At 51.3% G+C, this 24,079-nt stretch overlaps 3 protein-coding genes across 4 annotated transcripts; all 3 read right to left on the bottom strand.

The window, feature by feature from the left end:
• Positions 1 to 2,066: 2,066 nt before the first annotated feature.
• Positions 2,067 to 6,058, bottom strand: MOSPD3 (motile sperm domain containing 3). Of its 2 annotated transcripts, XM_081090127.1 has the most exons (6): positions 5,911 to 6,058; positions 5,251 to 5,518; positions 4,307 to 4,382; positions 3,635 to 3,864; positions 2,440 to 2,604; positions 2,067 to 2,317 (listed from the first exon to the last, which is right to left on the bottom strand). In XM_081090127.1, the coding sequence occupies exons 2-6, from the start codon at positions 5,453 to 5,455 to the stop codon at positions 2,286 to 2,288; spliced, it is 708 nt and encodes a 235-aa protein (XP_080946253.1). In that variant the 5' UTR covers positions 5,456 to 5,518; positions 5,911 to 6,058; the 3' UTR covers positions 2,067 to 2,285. The 2 variants fall into 2 exon arrangements, with proteins under 2 accessions (XP_080946253.1, XP_080946254.1); XM_081090128.1 differs by lacking the exon at positions 5,911 to 6,058 and having other exon boundaries at positions 5,251 to 5,813.
• A 1,090-nt stretch (positions 6,059 to 7,148) lies between these two features.
• PCOLCE (procollagen C-endopeptidase enhancer) lies at positions 7,149 to 12,569 on the bottom strand (the record flags this gene model as incomplete). Its single annotated transcript, XM_081090270.1, has 10 exons — positions 7,149 to 7,910; positions 8,053 to 8,223; positions 8,360 to 8,437; positions 8,686 to 8,957; positions 9,268 to 9,404; positions 9,922 to 10,046; positions 10,611 to 10,685; positions 10,881 to 11,139; positions 11,526 to 11,634; positions 12,475 to 12,569. 10 exons carry the CDS (start codon positions 12,567 to 12,569, stop codon positions 7,744 to 7,746), a joined length of 1,488 nt encoding a protein of 495 aa, XP_080946396.1. The 3' UTR covers positions 7,149 to 7,743.
• A 1,114-nt stretch (positions 12,570 to 13,683) lies between these two features.
• Positions 13,684 to 23,802, bottom strand: FBXO24 (F-box protein 24; the record flags this gene model as incomplete). The annotated part of the gene is given in 11 exon segments (XM_081088679.1): positions 13,684 to 14,290; positions 14,611 to 14,781; positions 17,307 to 17,438; positions 17,684 to 17,805; positions 18,068 to 18,226; positions 19,047 to 19,281; positions 19,502 to 19,740; positions 21,040 to 21,223; positions 21,311 to 21,409; positions 23,743 to 23,757; positions 23,761 to 23,802. Coding segments are annotated over 11 exon segments (1,761 nt in total). The 3' UTR covers positions 13,684 to 13,927.
• Between the last annotated feature and the right edge of the window lie 277 nt (positions 23,803 to 24,079).

The following is a 24,079-nucleotide window of genomic DNA, read 5'->3' as shown; positions in this document are numbered from 1 at the left end:
CACTGATCGACTGCCTAAACCCAGGCATGTGCCCTGACTGGAAAATGAACCTGTGACCTTTTGGTGCACGGGATGACGCTCAACCTACTGAGCCACACCAGCCAGGGCAATTTGCATTGTTTTAAGCCACTAAATTAGTGACAAGTTCTTAGAGCAGCTACAGAAAACTAATGCACACACACTACAACTTCTGCAAGTACTGTTTTCTAAAAAAAAAATTTGCTTAAATAAAAAAGTCTATTTCCCAAGTTCCTCCCATTCCTACAGCTGCTGCTTCATAGCTGTGTCCCAGAAAGTCTTCCTGATCCCACTGGCAACAAGGCCTTTTCACATCACATACCAGCAGGATCATTAGTGTGTGATACCTAAAATGCATTTTGGGGACCTGGGATAGGCAGCCCATATGAATGGTTATCACAGGTAATTTGTTGAGGGATTTGCTGGGCCATGGCAAGAGCCCTCCCATACTGTCTGACACAGGCTTTGGAGCCATTCTCTACACACTAGTGGGGCCACACCCTACTGGAGTCAGTTCTGGGTATGGGAGGAACAAGACTTCCTGGGCAGTCGGGCAGCTTCCAAGGCCCCAAAAGTAAAGCTAGTACAACTGATAATCTTCCAGCAGCATAACAGACCCAGTCTCAACAGGAGGCAGCTGATCGATGTTTCTCTCTCATCCATGTTTCTAGCTCTCTATCCCTCTCCCTTCCTCTGTGAAAAATCAATAAAATATATTTTTTTAAAAAAGCAGGGGGGGAATCTTAAGACTCAACTTTCACCAGGGCTGGTGTGGCTCAGTTGGTTGAGTGTAGGGAGCGGCTATAGGGTTAAGCCTTGGACTGACCTGCTGGCAAAGCCACAAACAAGTCCCAGCTTAGAGGGCACAGCCCTCTTAGCATAATTAGGTTTGACCTAATGACACTCCCTAGATCTTATCTGGGTAGCTAATGGGCTGTGGGAGGTGCAGCAAGTGCTGCCAAAACAAGTGAAACTCACAAGAACATTATAACTATGGTGACCACTACCTTGTTTACCTCTGGCTATAAAATAAAGGCTTAGCTTGCTGTCTGGGTCTCTCCCTGTGGCCTCATCCAGGCCCAGGAAGATCAACCTAGACCCAGCTTATTCTCTTTGTCTGTCTTTTCTACATCCTTTGCCGCCCCTCCCCCCTCCCCCCAGGCTCACCGAACCCTTGGCTGAGCTGGCCTGGCACAGTTGAGTATTGTTCCATGCACCAAGAGGTTGTGGGTTTGATTCCTGGTCAGGGCACATGCCAGAGTTGCAGGCTTGATGCCCAATAGGGGGCATACAGGAGGTAGCTGACTGATGTTTCTCTCATTGATCTCTCTCTCGCCCCCTTCTCCCTACCTCTCTAAAACCATATTTTTTTAAAAATCAACTTTCCCAGAGATTATAACTTGGTGCAGCCACTATGCAAAAAGTATGAAGATTCCTTAAAAATAGAGCTCCCATACAGCCCAGCAATTCCACTTCTGGGTATTTATCTGGAGAAAATGAAAACAACAATTTGAAAGAATATATTATCCCTATGTTCACTGTGGCATTCTTTACCATAGCCAAGATATGGAAATAACCTAGGTATCCATCAGTAGATGAATGGATAAAAGATGTGACATATACTATATACAAAATGGGATATTACTCCACCATAACAGAATGAAACCTTCCATTTGTGACAACATGGATAGACACAGAAGGCATTATGCTAAGTGAATAAGTCAAAGACAAACACTGTATTTCATCTGTGGAATATAAAAATCAAAACAAATGAATAAACAAAACAGACCCATTAGATATAGAGAAAGGGACAGGGGTGGTGGCGGGGGGTGGGGGGGTTGAACCAACTTTCTCAATGTCCTCATTTAGGAGAGAGAAACTGAAGCTCACAGAAATGAAAGGACTTGTTCAAGGTCAGAGTTTTTTCAGTGCTCCAGAACCAGAACCCAGGACTTAATCCTCACTGGGCATCTTCACTGGCCCAGGTACCTGGGTTCCTAGCAATGGGAACAGGAGGAACTGGAGAAAAAGAAATATGGAGAAAGGGGCATGTTCCCTACATTTCTCAGTTTAATTTTGCAAATTTTTTAAATTCAACTTGGAAAATGAATACAAATCCCTGGGTATTTTTTATCGGGGGTGGAGAGAGTAGCAGTGGGGGGCGGGGGGGGGGGTGGGGAGGAGTCGAGGCCAGGTATGAGCATCACATTGGCCATCTCATGTCCACATCCTTGCCCAGGGAGGGGGGTGGAGGTTGAGCAGGGGGCTCAGGTCCGGATAAAGACCATGGTAAGGAGGCCTGGAGAGGGGAGAAATAAAGAGCAAGAAATAATGAGTAGCCCTGGAGCTCTGGGAGCCCTCTTCCCAGCCCTTACCCCTCTTTCTCTGGGGCTCACATCCCCTCACCACTACTGTGCTCACCCAAGATGTAGGCTGCCACCAACTTTTGTCCCAGGGAGACATGCAGGATTTGGGGCAGCTGGCTACCAAGTTCATCCTGGAGTGGGAGCAGCAGGAAGGCCACTGAGACTATGCCGGTCAGCAAGAACAGGAGGAAGGAGCTGGTGGCCAGTTGTGGGTGGGATTCTGGGAAACAAGGCTTGTCAGAAGCTCCAGACCCAACTCCTCCCCAACCCAAGGTCCTCCTGGGAGAAGGCTGAAGACGGAAGGTGTATCCACTTTTATTGCCCTTCAGAAGCACACAATGCAAGTGTCCTCTCCTCCCTACAGCCTCTGTCCCCACAGCCACAAGAAACCCTCTCTCCTCTGGTCCCTCAGCAATTTTCTCCTTCTCTCTTCACCCTGCCTGATTACTGGTTTCTGTGTACCTGTCTGTTAGGCAGGGAGCTCCTTTTCCCAGACCCAGCATACAGCTTGGTATGGCATAATTGCTCAGTACAGGTTTCTTATGGAACCGAACTGAGCTGGCATATAATAGAAAGTATTCAAGTTAAAGTTAAGGAAAAATTTTCCCATCTAAGTATGGAAGCCAGAAACCAGGTAAACTACAAAATATGTTTATTCCTTAATCCTATATAATAAAAGCCTAATATGCTAAGCATCTGGTCAGCCCTTCAACCAATCAAAGTGTAATATGCTAATGAATGCTAAGGACACTCAACTGCTCACTATGATATACACTGACCACCAGGGGGCAGACGCTCTGACCTGTAGGTTAGCTTGCTGCTGGGGTCCGGTCCATTGGGATTGGGATTGAGCAAAATGAGCCGGACATGCCCTGGAGCCCTCCTGTGGTCACTCCCCAGCTGGCCAACCTCCCGCGTCCCTCCCTGGCCCTGATTCCCGGCCATGACTGTGCACCGGTGGGGTCCCTCAGCCTGGCCTGTGCCCTCTTGCAATCCAGGACTGCTCGGGCAATGTCAGAGAGCCAGTTTCGGCCTGATCCTGCAGGGATCAGGCTGAGGGACTCCACTGGTGCATGAATTCGTGCACCGGGCCTATAGTGTAATATAAAATCTCAACTCCTAGAAACATTTTCACAAAAAGCCAATAAACTAAACCTGAAGACCTCTGCAACTCCAACCAAGCTCATCTCTAGAGTAATGCTAGGTCTTCCCTCCCTACAGAACTCAAAAATTCCCGTCTTCCAACTCACTTTCAGGGAGGTGTCTGGTCGTGGGTGGTGCTGTCCAGGAAGGAGGCCCTGGGTGTGGCGTTGAGTCAGGCTGTCCCTGAAGTTCAAGGGGGTAGGCTGGGGCCCTCAAAACCGAGGTGATGTCCTTGCGCCCCAACACTCGGCCCTCAGCTCCCTCCTCAAACAGCTCAATGCGGAAGCGGTCCTGGACATCATAATGGCTGGCAGTGGGGGCCACGTGGCGAATCACACTGGTCCCAAGATGGAAGAGAGGCTCATTGAGAGGAAGTGAGTGACAGGCAATGATGCAAGTGGATCCAGGCCCCACCCTCCCAGGAAACTTTCCCATTGGGTTACGGGCAGAGGGTTGGGAAAAAAGTTGAAGAGGACCAGGTCTGAGACCTTAGACCAGGGATTGGGAACCGTTCTTCTGCCACGGGCCATTTGGATATTTATAACATCATTAGCTTAATATAATTCACTTAATATAAATTTATGTTGCTATGAAAAAAGCTCCTAGATTTATTGAATTTTGAGTCCCGCCAGTAGCTGCCTTGGCAGGGACAGACCAAATGATTTTGCAGCCCTTATACTGCCCTCGGCTGGACACTTCCCACCCCAGCCTCAGACCATGGCTCAGTTACTCAGAGAAAGGTAGCAGCAACCTCTGGCTTCTCCACCCTCCCAACTTACATGTCAATGCAGGAATGAGGCTTCACATATCCTTCTGCGTCAAACACTGTGTACTTGTCAGGTGCTGTGCACAGGACTGGGGGATACAAGCACAGAGAGACTGACTCTTACTTCTGAGACCCTACACAAACCTGCCCCACTAAGGGACAATAGAGTCCCGCTGGCCTTCTACCCCCAGGACTAGACATGACTCTTCTAGTCCACCAAGGCTGGACATCTGACCGTGTGGACGAAAAGGGGCCACATACTAACCGGCCAAGATCTGGGAAGGCCTACTTGGCGGCCTTGCAAATTCAGAAACCTGAAGTAAGTTAGGTTTGAAGTTAAAACTTTTTAACTAAAAGCCGTTAGGGCAGGAAGTCATGTGCTAGGTTAAAATCTTCCCTGACAAAAGTCAATCTTTACCTTAACTAAGCTTGTCTATTGTCTTTTGCATCTAAGATAACATTCCTTTGGAGTATCAGGATAACTCCCCTTTTTCCAGATCCCTCAGGGCAGAACTAATGTACCAGGGCTGAGACCATAAATCCTCATTGTTATTGTTAACATGTTAAATATTCACTGTTAACTATCCTGTACCCAACTATGTAAAAGATCTATGTGTCTATCATTTTACTTCTCATCCAATCCCAGAGGTTTCCCCGATTTGCTTTCTCCCACCTCCCTAATCTATCACCAAAGGATATCATGTAACCCACTAGCGTCTTCTCTTTAAATTATAATGTATAAAATAAGATGCAAAACTGCCATTTTCTAGAGCATTATCTCAATCCGTTGAGATTGTTGTTTCCCAGCAATTGTCCACAGTTTGGCTCAAATAAACTCACAAAAATCCCTCTATAGGTGTGCATGTTCCTTATTCCTTACATTGACCACCCCCACCCCCACCCCAGTGTCCTGCCACCAGCCCCCAAACCCCTAGCATGAGGCGCCCATCCCTTCACCTCGGAAGCGAAGCGCGGCTCCCGTGGGGTTATAGAGGGTCAGCAGCTGCCTGGGTCCGCTCCGTTGGTCCGCCCTGAACACTAAATCAGGGGGAAAGACGAGGACCGGGACGACAGGTCCCGAGGGAGGAGTGGCGCCCCGGGACCCCCGCCCCGGCGCCCCGGGACCCACCAGCTCCTGGTCCTGGGGCGCCCCGCGGCGCATGCAGGCTCTAGGCAGTGGGACATCCGAGGGCTGAGCTCGGGGGACAGGGCCTGGAATCTAGAGCTGGGGGACGAGAGGGGCAAAAGGGAACGGACGAGATTGTGGGGCCGGCCTGGACTGAGGCGAGCGCCACCCCCGCCTCGGAACTCGACGAGATGAGGATCCCGCAGACCAGAACCAGCTTCCGAACCCTCGGCTTTTCCAGCTCTGCCCGGTCCCTCTAGGCCCCGCCTCCAAGCCCCACCTCGATGGTCACGCCCACCCGGTAAACCCGGCCCCTTGCGGCTCCCAAGCCCGGGCCGGGTCTCCAGACCTCCCAAAGCCCCGCTCCACTAGGCCCCGCCCCTTCCGGGAGTCCGGGATTCCGCCCCGGTTTGGGCCAGACGCCGCCTGCCCCGGGGTCTCCTCCGGAGCTGCTCTTCCCGCCTGCCCCGCAGAGACCTTGTCTGTGGTACCTGTGCCTCCGACCGCTCCCTGAGATCGGGCCGCGCTTCTTTGGGCTTCGCTACGATGCTCACCTTCTGGTCACAGCACCTGTCAATCAACTTGTGAGCCGACCGTGGCTGCCACCTGCCCCCGAGGCCGTTTGGGTACTTCCGCCACACGGCTTCTGTCATTGGCCAGGGCGGCTTCGTTTCCGCCATACGTACACGCCGATTGGTGCGCTTACAGAGGGCTGACTAGGTCCCGGTGACGGAAATGACGTCTCTGTCTAGCATTCTAGCCCTGCAGTTGCTCTGGGAGACCCGGGCGGCCTTTGTTCCTGCCTCCGCACTCTGAGACCGTCAGATCGCTAAATCCCGCAAAGCCGCCCTCGTTCTCCACTTCAATCCCAGGCTCTCCCGGAAGCCTCTGCGGCAACCACAGCCGTTTCCTGCAGTTGAAGGTTGCTCCCAGTTGGACTCAAGTCTCAGCCCTGGGTTCCGCTCCTGATTCTCTCCTTTCCGCACGGGATTCGGAAATCACATTTACATAGGAATTAAGGTTTACCAACCCTGCCACATTATTATTATTATTATTATTGCCACATCCATTACCATTCCATATATTCACCTCTTACACACAAGGAAAGCTCAGCAAGGTGAACAGTCTGCTCCAGGCCACCCAGTTAGCAGTGGAGCAAAAACAGTGGATCTTATCCAAAAGCCTTCCCTGAGCACTCCATATAATGTAGAATCCCCGTCTGTCCTCTTAATCATGTTTTCCTCATAGCACGCATAGAGCTACTTGTCCTTATGTTCATTTTACCATTTATCTCTGTTCCACAAAAGCAGGGACTTTGTTTTGTTGTACCGTTGGTGCCTATAACAGTGCCTGCCATTTGTTTTGTTTTTATTTATTGATTTGAGAGAGAGAAACATCGATTTTTGGATAGATACTTATTTATGCATTCAGTGGTTGATTCTTTTATGTGCCCTGACTGGGGGTCAAACCCGCAACCTTGGCATACTGGAGGACGTTCTAACCAACTGAGTCACCGGGCCAAGGCTAATGCCTGCCATTTGGAATGAACAAATAACTAGAATGAGCTTTGAGCTGAGATCTAATTGAGAATTCCAGGTAGAGGGAATAGCACAGGCAAAGCCATTGTACTAGAAATAGTCATAGAGCCAGTGTGACTGGAACAGTGATCTTAAGGAAGACAATAATTGAAGATGAGAGTAAGGGGGATGAAGGATGCAGAACATCCAGAGCCTTTGAGCCCACAGCAGGACTTTGGATTTTATTTTGAGACTGATGGAAAACTGTAGGAGAGTATTTAAATGTTCTTTTTAACAGTCTTGAGATATCTTTGACATAAAAACTGTATATATTTAAGGTCTACAACTTGATGGTTTGTATACATTGTGAAAAGATTACCACAATCAAACTTATTAATATACCCATCATCTCTAAAGACAGGGTGTCCCTAAAAATGTATACACACTTTATAAGCTGATAGCTCAGTTTTAAAAATAAAATGTATTTTAATAAACACTGCCTTTATAATTATTCAAAGTGTGTATATACATTTATGGGGAGACACACTATAGTTACCATAGTGTGTATGTTTGCTTGTGTGTGGAGAATATGGGGAGTTTTTAGCAAAGGGGTGCAAGATCCAACTTGGTTTCTTAAAAAATTCTATAAAATAAATGTCTGTTGAGTTTATTGAATGAATGAAAAGAAATCCCCAAGATGGGCACCAAAACCATAAAAATGGATATGTGATCCCTTCCTCAGTCAAGGAATATTTATTTGGTTAAAAAATGGATCCCTAGGGCCAATGGCCAAGGCTGGCCTGGATTTCAGGCCTGGGACCTAGCAGCCCGAACAGGCTGAGAGGGGCACCTCCTCTTGCTGAGATTGGTGAGGATCTGATCCTGGCTGGGCCGGTAGAGGACCACAAAGCTCTCTGGAGGGAGGATAGGACCTCTGTTCTCTTCCACCTGGCCCATCAGCAGATAACTGGCTCCTGGGAGAGGGGAGGGAGAGATTGAGAGCTCATGTTACATACGTTAAAGATGTACCTCCTCATCTGAGCCCCTTATATTCTACCACCTCTATCATTTCCATGAAGCCAAGTACCCTTCTCCTCTACCCCACATCCCTATTACCTTTCTTCATGGGGGGACACTGCTTGCAAGGCACGTAAAACTTCAAGGAGGTATCAGTGGGTGCAGAGGGCAGGTCCAAGCCTCCAGTTTTGTAAACACCAATGAGACTGACAGTGACAGTAAGGCCCTCTCCTGGGCCCCGAACCATGGACTTCACTGTTGCCGTCACCACTGTGGGAGAGTGAGGGTGAGAGGTGAGGAGACGGGGCTAGGGCAAGGCTAGAGCCAAAAGGGGGAGGGTACTTTGGGGACAGGAGGGAAAGTTAGAAGATCTGGAAGAGCAGAGCATGTGAATGAGGCTTCTTACCCAGATTGCTGGTACAGAAGTTGCTCTGCAAGGTGCCTGTCCGCCGGCACTGTTTTGGGCAGGTGACACTGGGTGCATCTAGGAGGAGGAGGGGGACATTTTTTGTGGAAGGTGACCTACCTAGCAGGTGGAAAGGACTATTTTCCCCATAACAGCCTCATTGATTTGAACTTGTTCAAAGTTCTATCCAGCTTTGGGTCTCAGTACCCAGTGCCAACCATTATTAGCACAGAGGTGGCACCAGTGAGTGTTGTATGAATGAATGAATGAGCAAGCCCAGGAATGAACTCAATCTACATCCTCTTCCTCCCCCTTCTCAGACTCACTAGGGCCCACGGGGGTTGCCTGGACCTCAGGCGTGGCTTTTGGTTTCTCCGCAGGTGGGGGTTCCGGCTTGACTTTGGGCGGGGTTCCTGGTTTGGGGCCCGGGCCAAGGAGCGGGGGACCTGGCCGGGCATCCTCTCCCGGGCTCTGAGCTGGCCCTTCTTTGGCGGCACCCCGAGGCAGGGTCCTGTAGGAGGCTGAGAATCCATCGGCAGTGACGCTAAGGTCCGAGACGAACTGGACGAGGAGCTCATTTCCTTCGGAGGAGATGGGACTGCAGGCGGCAGCAGGGCATTGTGGGAGGTGTCAAGAGGGCCTGCACCCCGCCTTTACCCAGGCGCCCACCCCCAAGTTGGCTACATTAGCCTCTCGACTTCTTAGGCCCCAATTGCTTCTGTATCCAAAGTCCACAGGACTGATGCAGGGACTAGTACCCTACTTGCTCCACCCACTGGTTTGGAGCACGTGGGTTCAGATCCCGCCTCTTCAGCTAAGCCCCTCCCATCTCAACAGCAGCCGGTGGTCAGACTCCTGGGGAGGCGGAGAAACCATGACCTGCACCCACCCAGGTCCTGTCCTCTCACCCCGGGGCGGTGTCTCCGCAGAACTTCCCCAGCCTCTTGGCGTCGTCACTCACGGCTCCATTGAACACACTGACCGAGTCATAGCGGCAGTAGGTGTCCGGCTCCACGTCAAACTTCCCAAAGGTCAGCGAGATCACCTGATGGCAGGGCACAGCGCAGAGGCTGCTTGGCATCTCTCACTTCCTTTGGAGATGTTTACAGCAGCCTCCTCTCACCTCCCGTGTCCCCTTGCACCCTCTTCTTACTGTATTCATACCACAGCTCAGAGGATTACATACCCAGGAATCCTGAAGTGGCATCCTCCAGCATGGTGGGCAAGGTCAAGTCCAGGCTCATTCTCAAGGAATAGACCCAAAACCCACCTCCTTCACCTCCCCCACCACCTCCCCCACCTCACCATCACCACACACACACACACACACACACACACCCCAAGTTTATCAGCATCAGATACCTCACTGATCACAGGTATAATTTTACTTTTTTTTTTTTTTTTTTGCATGCAAGCAGGTTGGGTCTGTTTTGCTTCCCAGCAGCGCAAGCGCAGTGCTTAGGACATAGTAGATGTTCAATAAACCTTTGCTAGCTGCACGCTGGAGGACACTGCTCAGGTTCGGAGGGCAGCCCCCCGCTCCCTGGAAAGGGGGTCGGTACCTGGTTTGGGGGCGCGATGATGTGCCAGGAACAGCTGATACCCGGGGGGTAATCAGATTCGGGCCAGTTGGGCGTGGTCAGTGTTCCCTGGGCCTTTTCCAGTCGCCCCCCACAAAATTGGTGCTCTGGGGAGGGGAGAGAGGGGTGGGTGGGAGTAGTGGAGACCCTCGGTCAGCTTGAGAAAAGCTCTAGGCTGGGGGCTCGTGCAGGAAGGTCGGATGTCGGGGTCTCAGGATGAGGGGCGAGAAGAGGGGAAGGAAACGGTGGGTAGGTTAGCAGAGGAAGAGCAAGGCGCAGGACCTCCGGGCACCCAGGCAGGTGGTGGAAGGGGGAGGAGGAATTGGTTGGACACGCCCCTTATCGCCCCGCCCCCTGACCCGCTGCCACACCGTTCCTCTTCGCCTGTTCGATCCCATCTCCTCTACCCGGCAGAGAAGTCCCCTTTGCAGGCTCGGGAGTCCCCACGCTGTGAGGGTCCCCTCAGATTGGGGCATAAGCCCCTTTGGGAGGCCTTAAATATTTTAGGGGAGACTTCTGCCGCCAGGAGGAGGTGATGGGACCGCAATCGGGAGCCCCGGGCTGGGTGTAGGGGGCTCTGGGTCGGAGGAACCTGGTCCCCCTTCCCAGGGGGGCCCTCTCACGCCAGTCAGAGGGAGCCCGATTGCGGACGGGGGCGGGCAGTTACTCACCGTCCCAGTAACCCCAGGCCGCCCATTCCACCCGCGGGTCGGTGACCCATTTCCGCCTCGCGCCTGGGGTGGGGCCTGGAAGAGGGGGGTGGCGGGAGCGGGAGAGGGGAGAGAAGATGGGGAGGAGGGACTGGAGGGGCAGTTAGTGAGGAAAAAGGGAAAGGGAGGCAATGGGGACCTAGGATCTTGGGGTGAAGGTTAAGGCTGAGGGCGGGGCCTTACCAGGGTGGGACCAGGAGAAGGGGAAGGAGAAGGTGCGGGACGTCTCACCAGTGCTCGAGGTGGCCCGCCCGCTGTACCAGAGCAGGAAGCCTCGTCCTCCTGTACCCTCATCCGCTGTCATCTTCAGGGTCACCTGGTTGCCTGGGGCCACTATGGGTGCTGGCCGGAAGGTCCCACAGAAGCGTCCGAGCCGCTGGCCCGAGGTTCCAGACCCAGCAAAGACCTCCAGAGCATCATAACGGCAGGCAGGGTGTAGCTCCAGGTCAAAAACTCGGAAGGAGAGGGACACAGTCTGGCCTTCAGGGACCTACAAAGTCAGGTCATACACAACCCAGGCAGAGGGTACTTCCCTTTCCCCAAGCATTTCCTAGAGAAACTTGGGCCTGAACATGAAGGAACCCCAACAGGGTGCAGAGCAGAGGGCTTGTGGCTTATGCAGGGGACAAGACTTGAGGTCTATGGAGAGATTTACAGGGGCAGGAATGGAGTTAGGAATGGAGCAGCAGGCTTTGAATTAAGGGTTGAGTGAGGACACTTGCCACGTATTATTGTGGAAACTGATGGATCAGTGACCAGAGGGGAGGGGTCTTGGACTTCCCCAGGGAGTAATAGTGCTGGGGGAGGGCCTTTGACTGCCTGGACCCAAGCCTGGGAGACTTTGACAAGGGGTAGTGACCAGAGGGGCCTTCTCACCGTTATTGTCCAGATGCACTCCTTATTGGGGGGGTAGAGGTTGGGAAAACTTTCACTTGCCACGTAACCTGATTCCCCAGTCACATCCCCTCCACACAGGAACACAGGTCTGGAGAACAGAAGAGGGGTCGGCCATGGGTGGGGGAGTAGTGGACAGACTAGGATGGGGTAATGAGGATAGGAAAGCCTGAGGATGAGGGAGAAAGGCCTAAGGGATCTGGGATGGCCTCAGGCAGCCAAGATGAAATTGAGGTGGGAAATACTATAGTAGAGGATCAGGAAAAAGTAGGGCCAGCAACTTAGCTATGCCTCCAACTCCCAGTCCCCACCCCCAACACAACAGGAATTTCCGGAATCCTCCTCAGCCCCCCTTCTTACTCTCCCCACTTTGCACTGCCAGGCAGTCCACAGCAGCTGCCTAACTACTTCCAGATGTAGACACAGCCACGCCACGAGGCTGTGCGGGGGAGGGGGTGGGGAGTTGAGTGAGAAGCAGCAGCGATGGCCCTCAAATTGAACCTGGAGACCAGGCTCCCTGACTTCTCAACCTTTTCTTTGCTTCTGTTGTAGCTAAACTACTTGAGTATCTGACCTCAAGTCTCCACTTGCTGCCCCGCTTTCCCCCATAATTTCTAATTGCCTTCCTGGAATCCAGATGTCCAGGTATCAAGCAAGTTCAAGGTCTTGGCTTTCTCAGTTCCCATGGAGTGAATGGGGAGACTTAGAAGGAAGAGGACAGAGGTTGAGGAAACGGGGAGCAGTGGTGACCTACAGGAGACAGTGGTCTTGTAGCAGGGAGGACAGACTTGGGGACCAGAGAAGAGTAGAAACTGGGAGATCTTGGGGGTGATGTGTTAGAAAAAGAATCCACAAGATCCACAGGAATAACCCTTCAGGAATCGGCTTTTGAAGCCCACTTAAGCTAACTAGAAGGTGCCAAGAGACCTACCTGGTATAGTTGGGGGTCTGGCCCTGGGCAAAAGGCAGCAGGGTCCAGGCAGGGAGGAGGAGCCCCAAGAGGGAGGCTGTGACAGCAGGCTGCATGGCTGAGGGGAGAGGCGCTGGGGTCCCCAAGACAGAGGCAGCAGCCGAGTTTAGCAGCAGAAGCAGCGGCAGCGGCGGCAGCGGCAGCAGGGATAATTGGTGCCAGATGAGGCAGCCTCGGATGTGTGGGCGTGGGGACTGGCCAGTGGGGAGGGCGGTGGGGAAGGCGGGACAGGGAGAGAGGAACCCGGACAGTGGTGAGTCCAGGGGCCTCTTTAGGTACAGGACACATAAATATTGACCTAAGTAGTGGGAGGAGCAATGAAGGGCTGAGGGAGCATCAGGACCTCAGCCCTAACCTAGGCATCAAGTAATGTCATCTGGAAGCCCATTCTGTCCAGTGCCCAAGCATCTTGTGAACAGAGCCCTGGTCCTTCCCCAGGACGATCCAGCCCACTCATGATCCTCTCCATTGCTGCTTCCTTAGCACCCAGAGAAAGTCCTTTCCTGGACTCCCAACCTTTAAGCATTCACCCCCTTCCTGACCACCACCTGCTCCAACTTACTTTCCGCTTCAAATTTCCACTATCTTCTATCCCCAAGCTAGACTAGGCCAAGAAGAAAAGAATTCTGCTTACCCATTTTCTCCCAAATTATCTGGAGGTATAGGAATGGGGCAGGGAGGTATGGCATGTGGATAAAGGGAGTGTCTCCCTTCTGCAGGAAGAGGAGGATAGAGTAAAAAGTAGGGGAAAAGGACATGTAAGATCAGATCTGGAGGTAAACAGAAAGCAGAGAGGAGGGAGGTTGACTTCAGAGGGATGAAGGAAAAGGGATAGAAAACTGTCACAAGTCAGAAATGACTTCTTCAGAATGGGAATAAGAGGATCCAGTGGGGGGCACCAAATAGCATATGACCACTGTGAGGTCCGAAAGGTTGGCGACCGCTGGCATATGTTGTTCCAGAAGGCAGGGCTAGGATTTCCTGTCAAGAAGACTGGGTCAGGTCTTGGGCGTGGACGGGGAAAGCAAGCTGAAGGTACTTGAGCAGCTGCTGCTCTGCCTGCCCCTGTCTATGCTCCTGCCCTCCCTTACCCATTGAGCTAGGCATCGGGTCCCCCATTCCGTGCCCCATTGTCCTCCCAGGCTCCAGGGTCCCAAACTAGGCCTCACTTCAGCCTTTTATTCTATTTGTCCATCAAATCTCTTGTCCATGATAGTAAGATTGGAGGCCCCTCCTGGGCAGCCCCCAAACATTTTACAAAACAGTTCCGTCCCCACCCTGGCATGTCCAGCAGTCCCCACCCCACTGTGTCCCCCTTCCCATGGCACAGTGTTCATTGCTACCACTCCATCTCTCCTTAGCCTTTGGCCCAGAGCCAGACTCTCCCTCCAGGGGTAAGACTAGGAGAGGGGGGTCAGCTCTCAGGTGTTGGGGGGCCTTGTCCAACCCCTCCAGCAGCCTTCTGTAGCATGTCCAGAGCCTCCCAAAAGAAATCCTTCTGTGCAGCCAGCAAGGGCATCCAGCCCACGATCTCCTTCATTTTTTCCATGCGGTCCTGCAACGTGGAGCAACTGTAGATCTGGCTGAGGTACTCCTTACAGGCCCAAGCTGTCCCCCCAGGGTCCTGGAGTACTCCGGACCCTGCATTGGGTTCAGGGGTCCCCACCACCTTGCTGGCTGGTAGATCTCGGTAGGCGGGATGCTGCTCAATGTCATGGCTGGACAGCATGTAGAGACACTCTCTGGTAGAGCAGAGGGAGCAGGCACACAAAGGGACCTTGGGGGAGAGAAGGGGCATAGCTGAGTGGGGCCTTTACTGAGGGGTTCCCACGAAGCCCAGATGTTGTGTCCCTCCCCCTCAGACCAGCCCTGAGCCAGCAAATGAGCTGGCTGGCTGAACCCCAAGGTTGTGTGAGGTCGGAGAGTACCAGCAGGATCTGCTAAGGGAGAGAGAGCCAGGAGCCATGGTGCCCGGCAGAAAAGGGAGGTGGGTGGTATTGGGGAAACGGGGCCCTTGGGGCCCCACAGTAGCCACAGCCAGAATCCTGTGGGCTACCTGCCCTCCCTGGTTGCCCATTCGCCTGACCCTGCTCTGACCTTGACATGGAGTTTGACGAAGGAGGCGCTCCCCTTAGGCCAGCCAGGGAGGCGGCCTCCAGCCCCACAGCCACAGCCCAGCAGCTCCTTGCTGAAGTCCAAGCCCTGGCTCAGCACCAGGGAGTGGTTGAGGCCACACCACAGGGCAATGGGGTGTTGCAGATAATACACCTGAGGATACAGGGCCAGGATCCCTAAGGGGGATACACCAAGGGACTGGGGGCCCAGGTCAGAGAAGGCTCAGGGCAGAATCTAGGGACATGAGGAGAGGGAAGAAATGGGACCCAGCACACCTTCCCCAGGTCTTCCTGCTGAATGAAGACCAGCAGCAATCTCTCCCTCCTTGGTTCTCGGGAAGCCCCAGTCTGACCAATGGGCTCTAGCACTTCTGTTGGTTCCTCATCTTTGATTCCCAGAAAATAGGTTATTTGCCTGAGGCCAGGGCCTACTGTCTATTCTCTCATTCTGACACCACATACCTCAGCCAGTCCAACCTCTCATCCAGCTTTCCAGCCTCAGGGTGAGGAATATCTTCCCAAGGCTTAAAGACCCAACCTCTCCTTTGCAATTCTAGGTTAGCCCTCAGAAAGGAATTTCCTTCCTTGTAGTCCTACCTTCTCTCTCTACTATTTTCAGTTTTTCATATTATCTTTTCAAACGGCTATTTTAAAATATTTTCTCCTGATTTCTGCTGCTTCCTATCTCTGTTTTTTAGGCAGAAGAATTGGTTACATGACCAGTCTGAGGTTGACCACATTCTTGTTCTCACTATAGCCAGTCTTTCCTGAACCATTTTGTGATCTGGCTTTTCTCCCTACTATGCTACTGACATGTTTTCCAAATGCACTTGACCTGCTGGCTGCCAAATCCCAGGGCCTCTCCTGCATGTTTTCTCTTGACAATGTGAGCGTTTTTATTTTGAAGGTATGGATAAGTAATTTATGGTCATTATAGAAACACTACAAGATACTGGCAAGCAAAAATTAATTTAAAGATCACTGGAAATCCCACCACCCACTATTAATCACTTGCTGGATCTTCTTCACTGCTCCCTATACAAATGTATGCAGTTGACCCTTGAACCACACAGGTTTAAACTGCACAGGTCCACTTTGACCCAGATTTAAAGTGCAGGCCACTTATGCATAGGCCTGTACAAATCAAATCTGTGTTGTGTGAGGGTCTACTGTATTCTTTTAAACAGTTTTAAAATATTTTTAAAAATTTATTTCAGAGAGGAAGGGAGAGGGATAGAGTGATAGAAACATCAATGATGAGAATCATTAATCGACTGCCTCCTGCAGGCCCCACCACCGGGGCACGTGTAGACTGGGAATCTAACTGTGATCTTCTGATTCATAGGTCCACGCTTAACCACTGAGTAACACCGTCCAGGGTCTACTGCATTTTTAATTGGGAATCTAAATATGTGAAGGGCCAACAAGTTACATGAGGATTTTTGACTGCATGGTGGGTGGTATCTCTAACCCCTGTGTTGTTCAAAGGTCAACTGTACGTGTAAATTATCTTTTTAAACAAAAATGGGATCTTACTATGTAAACCATTTCACACATTTTTTTTTTTTTACTTAAAAATATGGCATGACCATCTTTCCATGTCAGTAAAGTATATTCCTACATCGTCACTGTCACCATTAATCACTTCATCCTGTTCGAAACTTCCTGTGCCCATGGCTTCTGGAACAGGGCATGCCTCCTGTGTCAGCGGCAACTTTTTCATTCCCTCTGCCTGTAATGGTGGCTCCTACCCAGGTTTACTCCTCTATCACTACTTTCGTCATTTCAACTTTTTTTCCAATTTGGAACCAAATTGCCAGTGAGATATTTCCACTTTACTGTCCTACTCTCACTGCAAGAAAGTCCAAATTTATGTTCTTTATTCAAAGCAGCATCCCCTTCCAATTCACATGTTTGTTGCTGATACCATTTTTCTTCAAGGGAACTATTGCCGGAGCCACCTTTGTCCTACACTCTTTTGTTCACATTTAATTAGTTCCCAGGGCCTGTTCATTTTTTAAAAAAATATCTCATATATCTCAATATCTCCTTTCTATTCTCAGTGTACCAGCCCCAGGCCCTTGTCTTAAATGCTCCTGTCACTCAACAGCCTCCCAGTGGGCCTCGCACTCAGTCTCCTGTGCACTCTGGCCAGGTGACCTGTTCTCAATCACCCGTGTGGTTGCTCTGGAACCCGAAATGACTCTTTCTCATATCCATACCTCTCCAAGCTCACACCCACTTATACACCACCTCATATCCAACTATTTACAAAATACCCTCCCTCCTTCAGTCAGGCCAGCCTTTTCACTGTCCGTTATGTGCAAGCTTTGTCCTCATCCCTATTACACAGGCACCTTTCCCTAGTCCCACCTGAATCCTTTCTAACCCACTAGGCCTTGCTCAAATCTCACCTTTTCTTGTTACTCCAGCCCACCCAGGTCTCCCTGCTTCACTAAATTCCTCTTACACTTACAGCATGCACTGCACAGAACAAACTTCATTGTGTCAACCCTGGATAAGACATGTAAAATATGATGGGCATTACACACTGGTTGGCTTAACCTCCTAGGGCATAGAAAGTGGATTCTATGGAAATTAGAGAAGTGGAGAGATCCAGAGAGGTCAGGGAATTGAAAGAAGGGGGTCAGGATTAGAACTGCTGGGAAACAGTCTCACCTGTGTGGGTTCCCCTCGGTCCATTTTGTCCCCTGTTCCCAGCTGCCCATATCTGTTATTTCCCTGCATAAAGATTCGGCCAAATTCATCCACCAAGCCAAGGTGATTGTAGCCAAGAGCACAGAATAGGATCTAGGGGGTAAGACAGAAAGGGGAGGTGGGCATTCAGTTCCCTCCAGAGGAACTCTGAACTCCAAAACCTCCCAGCCACTAACCTGGCTCTCTTTTGGTCGTGCCCTCTATGTCACCCATCTCTCTGGGTCCCCTGTCCCTCCCTGATCAATCATTTGATTCCTGCTCATATTTCAGACCTTCAGAACCTTTCAACCCCTCAAGTCCCTCCTGTAATGATCTGCCCCATCCCTCCAGGATCCTACCTTGGCAGGTAGTGAGAGAGCAAGTGGCATCTGCTGGTCCAGGGGGTCAAAGGCTTGAAGGGTCCCAAAGAGATCACGATACACCCCTGGGGTATGCACCTCAAAATACACTCCCCCCTCATCTGGGGGGTCGGGTACCCTCAGCTCAGCAGCTTTGGGCACCCATTTCCTAGGGATAAGGCCCCCCCCCTGGGGTGAAAACTACAAGATCTGGGGAGTCTCACACCCACTAGAGTTCACCAGCTATGATGTCTGGAAATCTAAACAACATCTTTTTACTAGGATGCCCTAGGGGTCCACCACAGGAGCTGGAATAATGATTGCGGGTATCTGGAAGATCTGTCCAAGGCTAGGTCCTAGAGCACAAGGGAGGTGGTTCTTTACCCGTAATGTACAGAGTACTGCTCTGGTTGGAAGCCATGCAGGCCACACGCAGGTGAGGCAGGCAACGGGACACCTTCCTCAGGGCCAGCTGAACTGTGTAGGAGCGTGGCTGGTCTAGCTGGGTTTCATTCACTACCAAAGAGTAGATCTTTCCTTCCTCTGGAGATTGGAGGAAGCAGACAATTATGTGGGAGAAGGAACCCTCCAATATCCACATTAACTTCCCAATAGACCCCCTAAGCCAGCGGTTCTCAACCTGTGGGTCACGACCCCTTTGGGGGTCGAACGACCCTTTCACAGAGGTCGCCTAAGTACATGCTGCATATCAGATATTTACATTACGATTCATAACAGTAGCAAAATTACAGTTATGAAGTAGCAACGAAAATAATTTTATGGTTGGGGGTCACCACAACATGAGGAACTGTATTAAAGGGTTGCAGCATTAGAAAGGTTGAGAACCACTGCCCTAAGCCATACAGGATGAAACATTACTATCTTAGAGTGGGGTTTAAGAAAAAGGGTAGAGATGAAATAAGGAAAGAGTGGTCTCCTGTTTCCCAGATTCCAGCCTCTTACACCAAAAATAAATCAGGGAAGTCCTTTTCAGTGTGAGAAATGAATGGAGAGAAAACCTAGTAGATTTGGCAGAATACAGTCTGAATGCTGGGAATGATGTTTGGGGATTTAGGGCCTTACATAGCATTAAGAAGTCTGGAGTGTGGTTAGGTATAGGGAGGCAGTATAGGGTATAAAGTGAGGTGCCTGGTATGGAGGTTGGGGAGGTTAGAATTTAAAGCAGGGCCTTTTGCATATATGAAATATGCAAAATCTTAGAGTAGGAGACAGACAAAAGCAGAGCTATTTGGTTTGAGATGGCATTCAGAACCCTGTGTGAGAGGCCTCCCTTCCCATCCCCTGCAGCAGGTCTTAAAGCATCTTCAGAAAACAATTTGTAAACTACTGCTCAAAGCCACACCTGTGAGGAGCAGTAGAGCCCGCTGAGTCTCCTGACCAACCAGCACAATCTGTTTGAAGCTCATGGAGTGGTGGAAAGTCATTTTGAAGACCCGCTGCCCACTAGACTGCAGATAGACCTCAACACAGTCGCAGGCCCGGCTGCTGGTTGTGCCTACCACTTCCAGCTGCTCCCGAGTGGCCAACACATAGAGGTATTTACGGTAAACTGTGTCACATCTTGGGTCGGAGGCAAACTGTAGGAAAAGACAAAGGTGTGTGGGATCTAGAGCTTGAAGTGGAATGAGGCTGGGGTAGGAGATGGATACTTGGGTACGGAGCTAGGAAATGGGGACTTGTTTTCCAGTCCCTGGTATGGGAAGGCAGCTGCCCTGAGGAGGGCACCTCAGTTCTGATGTGGGCCCTGGGTCCCTGGAGGTTGGGTGGGTTCTTAGCTGCCAAAGTTCTGCTACTCACGTCCTTGGCTCCTCGACACAAAACAACATAGCGGCAGGCTCGCTTCCACTGGATCTGGCCAAGAGTGGAGGAGACCAGGGCATTTTTGAGGAAGAAGAGGGTCCCCGCATAGTCAAGAATGAAGATGTGATCCTTGGTGGGCAAGAAACGGCGGTAGCCATGGGCTAGCAGAGGGGCTACGCTCTTGCTGAGACAGCGGCGGCGGCCCCCAAATGCCTGGAAATACAGGCCTTTCGTGTCTAGAGAAGGGAAGGATATGGAAGGTTCAAGGGGTTGGGATGACACCAGGGAGATGAATCAGAGCTTGGGCAAACAAGGTTTCTCAGATATCCTGCTATTTAGCTCCTCTCCTTCCCATCCTGGGAAACGTACCCCTTCCAAAGGACACATGCAGAGCTTAGAGGATATCCTTAATTATACCCAATGACTGAAGGTTAGTTTTCTGGCCCACCTCAGCCCAGGGCCATAAACATGCTTCTAAATGAGCACTTCTTTGATCCAAACTTGCATAGCATTAAGAAGATTTACTTTGAAAGCTTAGGATATTTCCCAGAGTCTAAGACTTAGTCTTGGTGTGGGAGGAGGATATTTATGCAAAACAGGAGACATCAAGAGACATATAATAAATACACAGAAAAGAACCAGAGGAGTGAGGAAGAAAGAGTGAAAAAGAGTGACTCAGAAAGACCAGTAACTCTCCCTCACCCCTAGCTCTCGATCTGCTACCCAGATCTCTCTTAATCTCTACTATGTGAGATGAAGTGGACAGGGACTCCCTGGAAAGGAAGGGGGGTTTAGAACATGTTTCTCAGTCTGAGGGAGAATTTATCCCTCAGGGGGCATTGGTTGTCACAACTGAGGGAGGTGCTACTGGCATCTAGTGGGTAGAGCCCACGGGCACTGTTCAACATTCTTTAATGCACAGGATTGTTCCCCACATCAAATTATTATTTGGGCCCTGGCCAGTGTTGCTCAGTTGGTTGAGTGTCATCCCATGCACTCAGTCACAGTTGGATTCCAGGTCAGAGCACATGCCCAGATTGCAGGCTCAATCCACACTGGGGGTGTGCAGGAGGCAGCCATCAATATTTCTCTCTCATCAATGTTTTTCTCTCTCCCTCTCCCATCCTCTCTTTCTACAAAATCAATAAAAACATATTTCTTTAAAAGAAGAATTATTTGGTCCAACACCTCAGTAGTGACAAGGCTGAGAAACCCTGGTTTACAGGAGGGGAAGCTTGCAGTTTGGGGAGTAGAAGATGTCTCTGGGGTAAGATTTGGAAGAGTTTGAATATGGAAGGAGACATGGTAGGGATACTAGTAATGGGGGCTCTGGGTGGGACATCTATCAGAAGGTGGTTCTAGAGACTTGAAGTACTCAATGGCATGTTTGAATCTAACATTTGCTTCCACAGAAAGGGGCCCTGGAAGATTGGCTGGGAATGCTGAGGTCATCAGGAAACTCTATGGAGCAGGAGAAATCCCAGAATAAGGGAGGTCAGAGGCAAAGGGAAGTACAGGTTCTGGGGAAGGTGTACAGTTAAGAATGGCAGCTCTCTTCCAGGGACGGACTCCAGAACCCTGCTCTCGTAGGCGAGGACTGAGCTTGCGACAGATGCGTCTCCACACGCCCTCAGCATCGCACACTTCATGGAAGTAGTGGCAGGTCTGGCCGAGGGCAACTACATCTCTGACTGGGAGAAATGAGATGATATGTTCCACCTGAGGGGCAGGAGGGAGAAAGCAGGGGTCATTGGGGGCCCCTCCCAGTCCTTTATTCTTAATACTTGCCCCTCCTCAAGGACTCACCAGCTCTGGGGGGAACAACTGAACAGAAATAGGGTTCCCTCTTCCTTTCTTCTCTTCACCCCCAAGCTCTGGGCCACATGAAGGGCAGCTCCGCTTCACCTACCCAAGAAAAAAGGGGAGCAGAGGGGTTCCATGAGGATCATGCCTTTTTTTTTCCCTTCTCTCAGCCTGTCTTTCATTAGCTACTATTTTGGGGGTTCATAGCTCCATCTTCCAGCTCTGTGCTGTCAAATCCTCCCATCTTTCTCTCTAGATCCATGGCTCACTCCTCCCTGTCCTTGTTCCTTATTCCAATTTCTCCAAGTAACCCCTCCCCAAATCTCTTGCTGACCTCTTCTTGCCCTTCTCTTGACACTGCCCCCACCCAAGCCTCTCCTCTTATCCTCACAGCCCGGTGAATTTTTGCAGCTTCTGTCTCTGGCTTCCCCTCACCATCTTGACTGCCCTCTCCCTGCTCCTGTCCTCATGTCTCCAGGCCCCTTGGCACTCGTCTTGGGCGCTGTCCCTGCTGCCTTTCCCACACCATGTCCCCTGCCTGGGCTTGGGGGACCTCTAGGGCCCCTCTGCCTCCTAGGCCCCTCCCCCACGGAGTCCTGGGCACACAAACCTCTCTGTGACCTCACTGCCTGGCCACTGTGACCTGTTTACCCCAACCTTGGCAGGGACTTTCTGTCTTGCTCCTCAGCTCTAGCTCAGCTCTAGCAACCCAATGGCTCATGGGATATGCATTTTACAGGAGAAACACAGTGTGAACTCCTGGTAGACGATGCCTTTACTTTCAGGGAGTAGTAGGAGCTTTTTTCCACTTGAGGCCCTTTAAGCACTAACTACTATAGAGAAACACTGGTGAATTCTTCATATCTCTGCAGGCCAGGGCCTCCAGAGGTTTTGTAGCTCAAAAGTATAACCCCTCCTCCCCCCCCAAAAAAGTATAGACTCCTTTGCCAGGTGAGGGGGAGGGGGACCCTGCTAATGACCATCTTTCTCACAAAAGCATGCACCAGATGAAAGTCAGTGCAATTCAGCACAGACTTTAAAGTCTCATGCAAAATACAGATCCAAAAGCAGACTGCTTTCCTGGGTCAGTAACATGACTGTATGTATGAAAGGCGGCCTATTACAGCGGAAGAAAGGGTTAGATTTACTCTGAAAGCTTAGGATATTTCCCAGAGTCTTAAGACTTAGTCTTGGGGTGGGGAGTGATATTTATGAGAGAAAGGAATGGGGGTTGTGTCTGCACAGGTGGGACAGACCTGCACCAATAAATCCAAGCAGTCGCTGGCTCTCCCAGGGGCTCACGGGAATCCAGTCCTGGCCGGCCAGCCCTGAGCCGCTCAGGATTACAGACTTGGTTTACTGGGCGAACAGCCTGTCACCCACCCAATCAAGCTCCCATACTCACGGTGACCTAGGAAACAGCTGGTCTGGGTTACCTAAGATGAAATTTTTTTTTTTTAAATATATGTATTTTATTGATTTTTTTACAGAGAGGAAGGGAGAAGGATAGTTAGAAACATGGATCAGCTACCTCCTGCACACCCCCTACTGGGGATGTGCCCGCAACCAAGGCACATGCCCTTAACCAGAATCGAACCTGGGACCCTTCAGTCCGCAGGCTCTATCCACTGAGCCAAGCCGGCTAGGCCTAAGATGAAATTTTAATAATTCAATTGTTTAGGAATGTCAGCGTCTGAGAAGTGACTTGTGAGCGGTTAGGCAACTATTAACATCCTAAGGTGGACTCCTTCGGCCCCCAAGGCATCTAAAAGGAAGTTCGGTCTCTCGGCAGACAGCAGCACAGTCAGCTTGCTCTCATTTCCGGATCCCCTTTATTCACTCCACTTCACCCCAGGCGGCAAGGAGGGCGAGGACAGAAAAAGCCCACCGTCAAAGCTGACACGGTGGGGAGCCAGGGGCTCTGGTGCCAGCTGTCAGCACGTTGCTGTTTGCTCCTGCCAGCTCGTCCACTTCCCTCCGCCTCAGTTTCCACATTTGTAAAATGGAGGACTTCGGGATGAGAGACGGCCCCTTCTAGCCTAACCCCCCAGTCCTGTCATCACAATTCCTGCCCCGGCGCGCTCCTCTGGCTGGGCGGGCAGGCCGGGCGGCAGCCCTCGAGGCTTTCCCGGCTCCTGGAACCCTCTCTTCAGGGGCTGAGCTGGGCATCTTCAGGCTCTGGGAAGCCGCCCCCCCCCCACCCCCCCCACCCCCCCCACCCCCGGACTCCACACAGACCGTCGCAGGGCCTCAGCCGCCCCAGCCGGAATGGCCTTCACAGTCGTTCAGGCCGCGACGACCCTCTGCCCAACACTCTCCCGTCTACCTCACGGCCTCATAGCGGCTCACTCCGTAGCACCTACAGCTCGCACGCACTACTCCTCCCCTGAAATGCTCCCCGCCCAACCCGCGCGCAGCGCTCACATTTTTTTTACCTCAGTTCTAAAGTTCTAGCTCACCCGCCTCCTTAACGAAGGGACCGCCTTCTCGCCCATGCTACTGGTAGGTAGAGCCGTCCCTCAGAGAAGAGGCGGGACCAAGGTCCCTCCAGAGAATCTAATTGGCCTTCTCGACAGTCACTCGCCTGTATCTGGCTTACGATTGGTCTTTATTAGAAGAGGACTGGGGCTGGCGGTCTCTCGGCCCCTATCCCTTTTAGTTGAGCGCCGGAGTCCCCGCCTCCTAGTTGAATCTGATTGGCTCTATCTCCAGCCTAAGCAGTGTGATTGGATGCAGCTGCACGGGGTGAGCCCGGCTGAAGCGTCAGCCGTT

This window comes from Myotis nattereri (genome assembly GCF_964212035.1).
Source record: "Myotis nattereri genome assembly, chromosome: 4".
Classification (NCBI taxonomy): domain Eukaryota; kingdom Metazoa; phylum Chordata; class Mammalia; order Chiroptera; family Vespertilionidae; genus Myotis; species Myotis nattereri.
The sequence above is the reverse complement of the archived record's forward strand: the minus strand, read 5'-3'. Positions and strand labels throughout refer to the sequence as shown.